Source organism: Pinus tabuliformis, chromosome 6 (genome assembly GCF_031772625.1).
Source record: "Pinus tabuliformis cultivar Carrire ecotype Pingquan chromosome 6, CPIR1, whole genome shotgun sequence".
NCBI classification, from domain to species: Eukaryota; Viridiplantae; Streptophyta; class Pinopsida; order Pinales; family Pinaceae; genus Pinus; species Pinus tabuliformis.
In genome coordinates, this window is record NC_142292.1 from 1380756894 (window position 1) to 1380769491 (window position 12598).

At 41.4% G+C, this 12598-nt stretch overlaps 1 protein-coding gene across 1 annotated transcript; it reads left to right on the forward strand.

The window, feature by feature from the left end:
- The first annotated feature begins 2324 nt into the window (after positions 1-2324).
- Positions 2325-11248, forward strand: LOC149263770 (tRNA ligase 1-like). The gene is made up of 3 exons (XM_089390393.1): positions 2325-2507; positions 10445-10493; positions 10632-11248. Exons 1-3 carry the CDS (start codon positions 2325-2327, stop codon positions 11246-11248), a joined length of 849 nt encoding a protein of 282 aa, XP_089246519.1.
- The last annotated feature ends 1350 nt before the right edge of the window (positions 11249-12598 follow it).

Below are 12598 nucleotides of genomic sequence, written 5' to 3' on the forward strand. Positions count from 1 at the left end.
GGGCGACGGGCATTTAAGACATGAATTAAGGACAAGATTTGGGGAAATCTGCCGCCAAGAAAGAATTGATGGCCCAGAATTAGGGGGAATGGTCGAATTTGAATTCAAAAGGTGTTTAAAACTCTAGGGGCTAGCCGCAAGACAAAACTTGTTCACTTGAGATTTGAGTAGTTGATTAGAGCACAGAGTTTTGAGTGCCAAGCAATATTCGAGCCTCGAAGTTCGTGAACGACCATGGATAGTTCAAATAGGATGACGACTACCAAGAGAGGTTTGGGCTCTGCAGAAGGAACCACCGATGAGGCCACATGGAATCCCACGGTACATGATGTTCCTGGAGACACTGGGGTCGCACCAGAAATCCCGAAATCACCTCGGATGTTGAGGCCCAAGAAATATAAGCAGGCAGCGGGACCAGTTCGCATGTCCCCGAGGAATCCGCGGTTCTATAAACTCTCAATGGAAGAAAAGGGAAAGGCTATCACCATTGAGACAAATGATGAGGAGGAGGACCTACAAGCTCTCGTCGATGAGATAGAGGAAGTAGAAGACATGGAAGAGGAAATCCAGTCGGTGTTCTCTACAACAAAATTTCCTGAGTGAGTCCCTCCATGGAAAGGGAAAAATAAGATACCAAAGGATCTAGATGCCACTAAGAGCGCACTCCAGACCCCGCTCCTCCCCGATGGAATTGTGTTTGAGGGCTCGCACCTGGGACAAGGACCCAAAATGAATTTTGAAGATTGGTACCTCACAGATAGCGAGAAGTTCCCAAAATTAGCTACGGAGAGCCTCATGAAGCAGAGCATGGAGGGGCCAGTCACAACACTAGAGCCACGAAAATAGCTGCGCAGTATGGAGAAGGCTGGATTGCTTCATTTGATGTGGATTCCACACTTTCACCACACGCCTATCACTATTTTCGTCATCAGGTAGCTGCTTTTCTTGGTGCATGATGGGTATTTATGGCTAGAGGAGCCTATTCCATCATGGTGGATCTCATCCATAGAATTTTCTGGCTCCCCTATAAGGGAAAGGACCCCACGGTGATAGCAAGAAAAAGCGAAGATTTGGCGCTCGCGGAGGCCATGAAGAAAAAATACAATCTTGAGAAGAAAAAGAGGGGTTACGTAATCAAAAACATCAAAGATAAAGGGGTGCGCGTAGCCACCCAACTCCTGGCCGGGAAGGTAATGAGAAAATGTCATGGCGATGAAGCACCAGCGCCGGTAGTTACGTTGGCCGAATAATGCACAGAGGGGGTCCAATTCAACTGGGCTGAGTTCCTCTGCAAGGAATTCTTGACCAACTGTAAGGAAGCCCAGAAGCAGGGCAAGACCTTCCACTACGCGTGGTTGCTCTTGTCCATTTTGCTGGTAACAGGAGAACTGCCAAAGGACAGTCAGTTCCCTAGCATTGAATAGGACTTACCAGAGGCCGCAAAGTACACGTCACTCTGGGCTACCAAGGACACAAAGCAGATTCATGAAACAAAGATCTTCTAGGTGCTCATGGAGGCGAGCATCTGGATGTGGATCAATAGACGGTCGCGCCTGTCCCCCACAATGCACAACATCCTGTGGAGCTCTGTAGACTTCAAGGCAGACATGCATAATGCTTACATCAAGGCGCATAAGGATCTGGCACAACAATGGACTAAGCTCCCTTTCATCACCATTAATGATGCAATCTTTTCAGTGTTAGAATCATGGCCTCCCGATTGGCACACCACGGATCTGGCGGAGCTAGATAGGAAAACAACACAAAAACAAAAGGATGAGGCGAAGTTGTGCTTCACGAAGTTGGCCGAGAAGAGGCGTAATGAAAAAGAAGCTGTGGAGTTAAGGGCTGTCCGTGAGGTAGCAAGGGTAGCCGCGGAGTAGGAAAAGGCCACCGAAGTAGTAGCAGCAGTGCGGGCAACAGGGGCCACCACAACGTAGGACGAGGAGTGCCAGGACTTGTCTACAGGACAGGAAGCAGAGGACACATACCTTGCAAAAGAAGGTGCAGACCCGGGCACAACTTCCACCCAACTGAAAAGGCCACATGTCACAGAGAGATCGGGTCCACAGAAAAAGTTTAAGGCCTCCAAATTGGCCGTCGACCCGATCACGTTAACAGAAGGCAATCTCTACGACATCGACGACACGGTTCACGAGGTCACCAAGGAAGTGCTCCAAGAAGCCATGTCGGAGCAACAAATTGTGTTGGGGGCCCTATGGGTGCAGCTGCAGGAACTACAGGTGCGACCCCCATAGGAAGGAATCGTAGCCACCTACGGCGCAGCAGGCACATCAGCAGTGGAGCAGCTGCTACGCGCAAAGATGGCCAACACCATAGTGCTACTGGAAGGAGCGCTAACAGCAGGGAATGAGGATGACAGAGCCACGGTGGGTAGGATCAAGGGACTTGGCCTTAATTTGGCTGCTCTTCTGCAAGAGAGACTGTACCAACTGCAGGATGGCATAAAAATAGAGCTTTGCACCAGGGAGGGCCGCACGATTCAGGTGATGAGTGAGCAAAAGATCAACATCGAACAGCTCAGCCTGTAGCATGACGAACTGGTGTCACAGAATCAACAGATCGTGTAGACAGTTGATGAAGCATGCTAGTGAGTCCCAGAGTTGTCCATTGCTGCAGACCTACCAACAAAGATGCAGTTCCACTATCTGGCAAGTGGAGTCCGAAATGCGCACGAAGAAACAATGCCTGTGTAGTTGGAGCTGAATCTCCAGATTGCTGAGCTGTGGCTAAAGGTGCAGCCTTCCAATCCTCCAGAAGTTAGAGAGTAGTGCATTAGCACTATTCAAAAAGGATTGGAAGAAATTGGATGGGCAGTGCAAGACTGTACCGGTATGTTGGACCAAGCCTTTTGCGTCCTCACATCCTTGCAAGACGACCCCAACATACAACGCCTGGAAACAGAGGCACGTGAGCTTTAGGAGTAGTACGATAATGTAAGGGGAACTACATAGAAAATCATCCTCACTCAATGGCTGGTAAAGATGCAGCAAGCAAGGGCACTGAAAGAGCAGGTGGATGCTGCAAGATAGAAAGAGGCACTTCTCAAAGCACACGTCTATCCATGGATTGATGAGGCCTTCACCATTACGATAGATATTGAGGGCAAGCTCACACAGATGTAGGGACTCTACGTGCTAAGTCAGGCAGCTGATCCTCACAAAGAAGCATTGGACATGCAACAGGTCCAACAAACCACATAATAGTGCGTTGCGGACCGCCGAGTAGTACGGGACCAGTTGGAGGGGCTTCGCGCTAAGATCATTGCACCAACAAAGTGACTCGGGACGAGTCACGATGATTGTGTTGGGGGCCTGTTGGGCATGGAATCCCCCCACAACATGTTTTGGGGCTTAGTGCCCAAGTTTTGGTCAAACGTATTATAAGACTCCATGAATTATGGACGTGGAGCGCGAAGTATAGGATGAGTCATAGGGTTGTCCACCCTAAGTATTGTAAAGTAATGTAATGTCATGTCGGCCTACCCATGGTCCACAGACCATGGGATTGTATAAATAGAGCGAAGCTCAGAAGTTGTAAAAGGGGAAATGAGAATTGGAGAGATAGATGAATACACATGGTTCAAGCATAGAGTAAGAGTCTAAGTGTATTGGGTCATAGTAGTAGGAAGAGTGTTGTAGATCTAACTCAAGAATATTAAGATAATAGAAATAACTCAAGAATAACAAGATTTAAATAGATAGAAATGATTCTTTATTGATCAAACCCTTAAGGTAGGGCAACACCATACATTCACTCCTTAAGGAAGGAGAACACTCCACAAGCCATATGCCTGTTCATACAATAATCCTTCACTCTCTCCCATGTGGAGTCTCTAGCCTCTATATAGGCCTCATACATACAATACCATGGGTCATTACCATGGTTCCCTCATACCATCAACTAATATCATGGGCCCACTATATTATTATTAACTACTTGTGGTCCCTTACATGACATGGGTTAACCACCTTATTTATTACTATGGCCCATCCCATTATTACATTATTACCTTGGGTACCTCCCTTGGTACCCCATATTATCCCCCCTAGGTATATAACATTCCACCCCCCTAAGCATGTTTCGTCCCCGAAACATGGGAAGAACATAAATAATAAGATCTACTCAAAAGAGTAGTCCACTGGTACCATGCACGTGCATCTAGCCATCCAAGAGAAAGGTGAACCCTCGATCTCGCTGGGGCCTCGCTCGCTTGAGATGGAAGTTGACCGTTGCAGCTCTTCAGTGTTGATGTGTAGTAGGTGGATCTAGGCTCCTTGCTATCCATCATATGGGGGTTGTTGTCCTTGTGGCTAGTTGGTTGCCATCGTGTTGGTTGTTTTCTTGCGGGGTGATGTGGGTGATGATATGTTGAAGTTTTAACCCACGGTGTCTTTTTCTTTAATTCACCCTGCTGTGGTGCCTGTTGTCGTGTCTTCTTGTCCAATATGACTTCAACCACTGAGCCGTCCTCTGATGTATCAGCACCTGTAGCCTTTTTTGCTTCAGCCTCTGTTTGTGTTTGATTATCTATCATTACTAGCTCATCATCCGACTCTGGAGCATCTTCTGCTTCAGCCTCCTTGGACTCTACCTGCTTATTAATGGAAATATCCTGTAATGTAATTTTCTTCTTTTTATACCAGAGCTTCAGGAATTTCTTCTGCACATTAATATTTATGGTACCCACTGATTCCATCCAAGGGTATCCCAAAACAACATCCATGTTATCCATATCTGAAGCATAAAAATCACCATGCAACACATATTTGTCCATAGAAATCTTCAAATCCTTGTACACTTGAACATCCTCATTATCAACTTGTGCAGTTTCAATGAGTTTTTCTGGAACTTGCAATCTTTTTGCCAAATTAACACTTATAAGATTTTGCTTGCAACTAGGATTTACAGTCACAACGATTTTCTCCTTCTGAATCAATCCATGAACCTGCAATAAGGAGACACCCGTAGCAATTAATCCCTTATGTGTCTCATTCTCCTTTTTTCTAGCCCGAGACCATTTGTCCAAAAAGACTTTTTCAAATTTTGCATCTGAAAGTTTGGTCAACTGCTTTTGGTCAAGTGATGACCACCAATTTTCAGCCTCATCTCTCAGATTAAGCGTCATTGAAACCTTCCAATATCTCCCATGTATGGACTTGTGTCCCTGTATGAATTCTTCAATAGTAGGACCATCATCTTTCCCTGTAAAATATAGCATCTCCATGAAGAGGGTTTGAGAAAAATTCCTCACTTGGCGAAAATTTAAAGTGGCCACAGTTTAGTCAATATTGCTCAGAATCTTTATTATGACCTGTTTTCGGAAATGGAATGACCATTCTGCATCTGCCCATGTGATAGAAATCCTGATCCAGGCACTAGAATTCCAGATCTGCGCTGCAACTCTCCCGCCGTCACCAAAATTTCTGCAAAAAAGAGCTGATTTTAAATCAGCGATATCTCCCTCATCCGGACTCCGATTCGACTGATTTTTTTTTGAAATTGGGTAATTTTTATCAAAAAATTCAGATCTACAATTAGATTTTGTAGATCTTGCACCAGGACGTCTAGATCTGCGCCGCAAACTCGCTGCCCTGAAAATTGTCTGCAACCCCACTGATTTTTAAATCAGCGATATCTCCTTCATCCGGACTCCGATTCAACCGATTTTTTTTTTTGAAATCGGCTATTTTTTCGCAAAGAATACAGATATATAATTAGATTTTGCAGATCTTGCACCAAAACATACAGATCTGATCTGAAAATTCGCCACCCAAAATCCCTGCAAAAAATATAAAAAAAAAATTTCTCCACAGTTGTGCCCAAGAAAGTGCTCTGATACCAATTGTTGTAGATCTGACCTAGAAATATTATGATAATAGAAATAACCCAAGAATAACAAGATCAAATATAGATAAATGCTTCTTTATTAATCTCAAAACCCTTAAGGTATGGCAACGCCATACATTCACTCCTTAAGGAAGGAGAACACTCCACAAGCCATATGCCTGTTCATACAATAATCCTTCACTCTCTCCCATGTGGAGTCTCTAGCCTCTATATAGGCCTCATACATACAATACCATGGGTCATTACCATGGTTCCCTCATACCATCAACTAATACCATGGGCCCATTATATTATTATTAACTACTTGTGGTCCCTTACATGACATGGGTTAACCACCTTATTTATTACTATGGCCCATCCCATTATTACATTATTACCTTGGGTACCTCCCTTGGTACCCCATATTATCCCCCCTTGTTGTAGCTCTGATACCAATTGTTGTAGCTCTGATACCAATTGTTGTAGATCTAACCCAAGAATATTAAGATAATAGAAATAACTCAAGAATAACAATATTGAAATAGATAGAAATGATTCTTTATTGATCAAACCCTTAAGGTAGGGAAACACCATACATTCACTCCTTAAGGAAGGAGAACACTCCACAAGCCATATGCCTATTCATACAATAATCCTTCACTCTCTCCCATGTGGAGTCGCTAGCCTCTATATAGGCCTCATACATACAATACCATGGGTCATTACCATGGTTCCCTCATACCATCAACTAATACCACGGGCCCATTATATTATTATTAACTACTTGTGGTCCCTTACATGACATGGGTTAACCACCTTATTTATTACTATGGCCCATCCCATTATTACATTATTACCTTGGGTACCTCCCTTGGTACCCCATATTATCCACCCTAGGTATATAACAAAGAGGCTCTGCAACTGAGTGCGCACAGGCCTAGTAGAGTCCACAGCTAAGTGTGCGGACCCCTGCAGCCGATTGCGCAGGGCGGTGTCGACTCTGTAATCTTAATAGAAGACTAATAAAGAGAAGTTGATTCCTATTTCTGTGTATCTGCTTGTGTATTTCCTTCTTTTCATTTATACTGTTTTGTTTATCACGCACACTGATATGATTGTTGGATATGCTGTTAAATTATGACTAGTCTTACACAAATAAGTTGAGTAATCTGGTAATAACAGATTAAATAACAAGGAACTTGGGTAATATACGGGTCATGCCTCGAGTAAGGTTACACAGAAGAAACATCGCAGGTTGTAAGGGACTAACAGGTGCACATAACGATGAGCGCACAGGGTCAAACCGCGGACCTCCAGAAACTCATCAGACATCCCTAGGGTGCGGAAACCTGGTTCTAGCACCCTCCCAAACTACTTCGGGTGAGACCTCAGTTCACGCTCCACAAACAGTTGCCGAAAGGGCCAGTAGTACCGGGATTTGCTTAGCTAAATCACCTCTGAACCTGGGTTAGGCCCATACAAGCCAACAAAAGATAATGGCGGTATTCTATTAAACTATTTACTAAAAGATGAAGCTAATAAGATTATGCAAGAATTTCATGCAGGAGATTGTGGAGGACACTTGTATTGGAAAACAACTGTTGATAATATTCTGAGGGTTGGTTTTTACTGGCCCACTCTTTTTGCAGATGTCAAGAAACATGTGACCTCTTGTCATAAGTGCCAAATATTTGAGGGTAAAAGGAAGCTTTTACCTTTACCTCTCTGCTAGGACTCAGAAATGTCACTTTTTCATCCACCTTTCCCTTCAATATTCCTTACATTCCATCGTCCTATTAAACCATTCATCATATCATTTTCATAAACTCATTTGGGTTTCATATTATTATTTTCCAATCTATTAATTTTAGTATTAAGAGAGAATTTATGATTAATATTAGAAAATATACATGTTTTCATATATATCTCAAATATGGGTGAGCTTTGTAATATGTAGGAATATGAGAATGATTAATTCAAAGAGACTTCTCGAATATCTCCTCCACCATTTTAGGGAGATAGTTATTCAAGCCTATTCTTAAGGAGAAGACCAAGGAATATTTGGTTGGCATATCTTATTTAAGATATGTAAAAGATGTGTGGAGGATTTGAAGGAACTATATTTTGCAATAATGGGAAAGTGGTTAAGAGTAGTTGAGAGAATAGTGGGTATGTAATTAATGCATTCTTATCTTATCTTCAAATACTCATGTATAAAGGAGAGTGCTCCCTCTCCATAGGGAGGGGAGGACAGTTGGAAATTGTAAGAAGATTGATTAGTCTTAGATTCTTTCATTGTTATGCCTTCATGTTTGTCATTTGATTATTGTAATATTGATTTATGGATGTGACCTCACATATGTCGTTTGTTGTTAACTCTTCACATGTTGTAATGCTTTTCCTTCATGCAAATCTCCATTCATAGATTAAGTTGATTTCAGCAATGTAGATTAGACTAGATTAGTTCTAGTTCGGTCCTGCATATATAATGCACGTGTTTCGTTAGCTTACGTACCCCGGATTGACAAGTAAATAGTTGGGCTACTGTACTACAATGCTATTATTATGACATATATTTCGCCTAACATTTTGGCACCATTTCCGGGGAAACACAAGGTATTGAGGTATCAATTTCTTTTTCATGAAAATATGATTAATCATGCTCCTAACTCTAAGGTGACATATGGGTAAGGGCACATAGGGTAGCATAATTTTCAATTTCTGCAAGTGTGTCTGCATGTGTTGGTAACTAGTCATAGAAACTACTTGAGTGGAGACTATTCATGTTCTCCTTGCCAACATGTTACTTTGAGGTGAGACATCAACCTTATTTAGAACAAAGCATGTAGAGTGTGAGTGTGTGAATGTGACTTTCAATTTATACAACTGTGAAGAAGTTTTTATGTGTGTTAGAAAGTTTGATTCCCAGTTTTTTTTGGTTGATTTGGGTGTTGTAAGAACCCCTTTTTTGAAATATGATTTAACTATGAGTGTCAGCTTGGAAAAACTTGCTCAGATCCTTGTGAAAGTCGGGATCTCCTCTTCTCACAAAGAGGAGATCTTGATGGCGGTCCAGAACTTCATTATTCCTCCACCAACAAACGACGAATCCTACACGTTCAATGAAGAACAATTAAGCAAGCAAGAAGTTGAGGAGGACAATGAGGTGCTGCAACATGATCGGAGCGAGGAAAGTTGGGCCTACGAAAGCTATATCGAATGATGGTTTCAAGCGAGCACCAGGTTAGACGCATTTAATTTTTCTTTTTATTTTGTTAATGTAGAGTTTCAACAATAGATTTCGCACATTCATATATATTTCCGATTATCATTATTCGTGAAAATGAAAAATAACACATTCGTAATACTGTTGCATGGATGGTTACATTGGCTATTTGATTACATGTAACTATTTTTATTTTTATTTTTAATTAGCATAGGGTAGATAGGTTAATGAATAAACAATGTTTTTTTTTTATCTAGTTTTAATAAGTATGCTCTCCTCCGCACTTCGTGTGATCGTGAGGATCAGAAAATAGGGATGATGAAGATATTTCTCATATTGGATTAACTTGCTTGAATGAAACAAACCCCTATAGATGCCATTGCTATCCTATGTCGGCAATATCAATTACATGCATTTTTGTGGTAACAATCAACGCCTTACCTTTTATGGGTTTGTCTCACCACTTGCTTCCTTTTGCTATTGTAAATAAATGAATCAAGAATAGCCACTGGTTTCGTATCTGCATGTGAGGTCTGCCTTGAGCTTCATTCTAAAAAGAGGAAGTTACCTCCTATTATTGTCTACATAAATGAACTTTTAGGTTTAGATACTTCTTTCCACCCTCCCCTTTAACCTTTGATTTTAAAGAATGACCTATGCCCTATGAAAATCACATACTTGCATGATATGAATTATGATTCAACCTTTATTTCGAACCTCCCAAGATGTTGTTCATCCACATATGAAGCTTTTTGAGAACATTGGAGGTCTAGAACATAGGACCGCAATGGAGGCCTAGCCTTAGACGTGGAATAACTATATTGATTGAGTGGATTGATTAATAACTAGTTGTCCTATGCCCTAATTTCGCTCCTTTAGCCTTATTGAAAACATATTGATATGAGCATCACTATTAGGAGCTGCCGCCATTGTGAATCTGTGGTTTAGGAATATGGTTAACATTCTGATTATAATCTCGTGCTTTAGATGTCCAATCATGGAGAAAATCTCGGGGATGAGGTGAAAATCTGGTAGAAATATCGTCAGGAAAATCAGGAAAATCAAGAAGATATCAGACTAGTGAGGAAAATTGTGCCATTCGATATTGTCAATTGCCCTAGGAGGGAAAATGGTTGCACGATTTATGTCTACGTCCACAAAGCTTAAAACAGTTGCATGATTTATGTCTACATCCTTTTCCTATTGATGCTTTGGCACTCTTCATGTTTCATGTTCTTCAGCGAGTTAACCACCCGGGTAGTCTAGATATGCTGGCTATGTTCTACTCATGTTTTACAATCTCTATGAGGGGAAGAGTAGGAGTGAATTTGAGTAAAACTGCATGAACGTTTTGGCATGCTTGTTAAGATGCCTTTGTTGAAGCCTGACAGGGATCCTTTGCCTGATTCAATTAAAGGTATCTTGGATGAAGGACTGAATTTATATAAGCTTCACACTAACAAGCATGGAAAGTTGGACTGCGCTAAGGGTTCCTATGCAAAAGAGTGGTCCAGGTGGGAAAAATGACTCAGAGAAATCTTATTTGCAAATGCAGATTATCTCACTATGATTGAGGTCCCATTTGAACATGTTGTGAACCATGTGTTGGACAATCTGCGAGCTATTGCAAAGGGAGACTATGAAGTGGTTGTACCAGAGAAACGTAAGCCTGGGAAAATTGTTTTTGCTGCAGTTTCTTCGGTCCCAGATGAAACCAAAGCATTGTTTGACAAGATATCTGATCTTGATTCACGTGCTAAGATGTTTCTTGAGGAAAATAATGTTAAGAGCACTCTTAATATTGCCCATGTGACACTTGCTCACAAGAGGTCTCATGGTGTCACTGCAGTTGCTAGTTTTGGTGTTTTCTGTGGACAGCAGGTCCCTGTTGAATTTACTGCAATCTTGTTTTCAGATAAGCTTGCTGCGCTAGAAACTCATTTGGGTTGCATTGGAAATGAAAAGATATCTTCGAAAAATGAGTGGCCTCATTTGATGATCTGGACAGGAGCTGGAGCTACTCCAAAAGAAGCGAACACATTACCCCAACTAGTTTCGGTATTGGTTCAGAAAGTGAACACAGAACCATCATTTGAAACAAGATCATACTGTGCTTCAAAGTTATCAATCAGTTTTTGGAAAGGAAGCATCTCCTTCCCGTTCTCTTTCTAAGGCCTGGAGAGCAATGATAAGAAATAGGAGCTCTGAGAGAGCACGATCTTGTGAAGTGGGTATTCTTTGGAGAGAAACGAAATTATTATGTCTGAGAACAGGTGGCCTTCGAATCCCTGCTTTCTTATGTGATCACACAGGGCATTCGACACAGCCTTGTCTGTCCCCGCCATTTCTTCTTCTCGGTCATGCATTTGGTGGGTTGGGTTTAACAATGGCCCATGTGAATCGAACCCAAAACTGATTGACCAGCGTTGGAGTTTAAAACCTTCAAGGAAGCAGTGAGATCATAATAAGAGAGTCTGTTCACAGGGTCACGACTTTCTGTAATAGATAAAAAAACATACTTTCCATCTTTAGTTATTTCAGAATCAACTGTCCACTTGGGATTTTCTAAGTATTTCTAGCAGAGAATATCTTTAGATTGATGGGTGCCCAAGAAATGGTAAAATAGTTGATGATCAAGATTGATATTCGTTTCTGTTCCTTCATGGCACCATCGACACTGGTTCTACATGGATCGACGAAAAATAATTAGAATCCTATGCGCCCCCACACGGGCAAAGGACTACACTCATCACGAATAGTTTGGTTGATGGTTTAATGGGCTGCCTCTATTGCCTCTTTTATTTGACCTTAGATGGAGTCTCTACTTAGAATCAGAAAGAGATTCAAGAAGACATTGATTTTATTAAGTAGGCAACAAGAAACACTTATAATTTGAAAAAGGCCGTAATGATTCACTTATAAATCATTATAATCATTACTTTAAACATGGCCCAAGTCTTACGCTGTTCCACTTCCCTAAATTGAAACTCATGACGACCGTGTTGTGCCACTCCACTCTTTGAAACTCTTAGCAACGATGCAATATGTTTTATGTAAGAACATGGAGAATAGCCCGCAGACCAAACTCATTGTTTCTTTCTATTGCTAGGAGTAACTCAATCTTGGGGATTTCCTGCTAGGGAATGAGTGCAACCTTATTTATGTCCTAGTATATTTGAATTTGGAATTTCCCTTGTAACATGGAGATCTCGTGGCTAGATAATAAATAATGTTCAAAGCATTGTAAATGGACATTTCCTCAACACAATATCCAACATGTTTTTACAGTTTATGATGATTTGTTTATCTCAAATCTCCTCAAGCTGCAAGACGATGAAACACAAGTGCACAATGGAAACAGGTACAAAAACATTTTATTTTCTTGCCATATTCGTACTTATTCTTTAGACATGTTATGTTTTTTTCGATTTTCTCACAAGTTTTCATGCAGGATCTGTACTAAGCTTTTTCAGGTGCACAAACGATCAATTCTTATGCCAAAGAGATTCTTCCGAATCATAA

Bases quoted from the DNA above. Each gene is read 5' to 3' on its own strand.
- LOC149263770 (XM_089390393.1), top strand. From the start codon at position 2,325: ATGGCCAACACCATAGTGCTACTGGAAGGAGCGCTAACAGCAGGGAAT. The intron at 2,508-10,444 runs GTGATGAGTGAG...ATGCTTGTTAAG, and splicing joins GGGAGGGCCGCACGATTCAG to ATGCCTTTGTTGAAGCCTGA. The intron at 10,494-10,631 runs GTATCTTGGATG...TTGCAAATGCAG, and splicing joins TTTGCCTGATTCAATTAAAG to ATTATCTCACTATGATTGAG.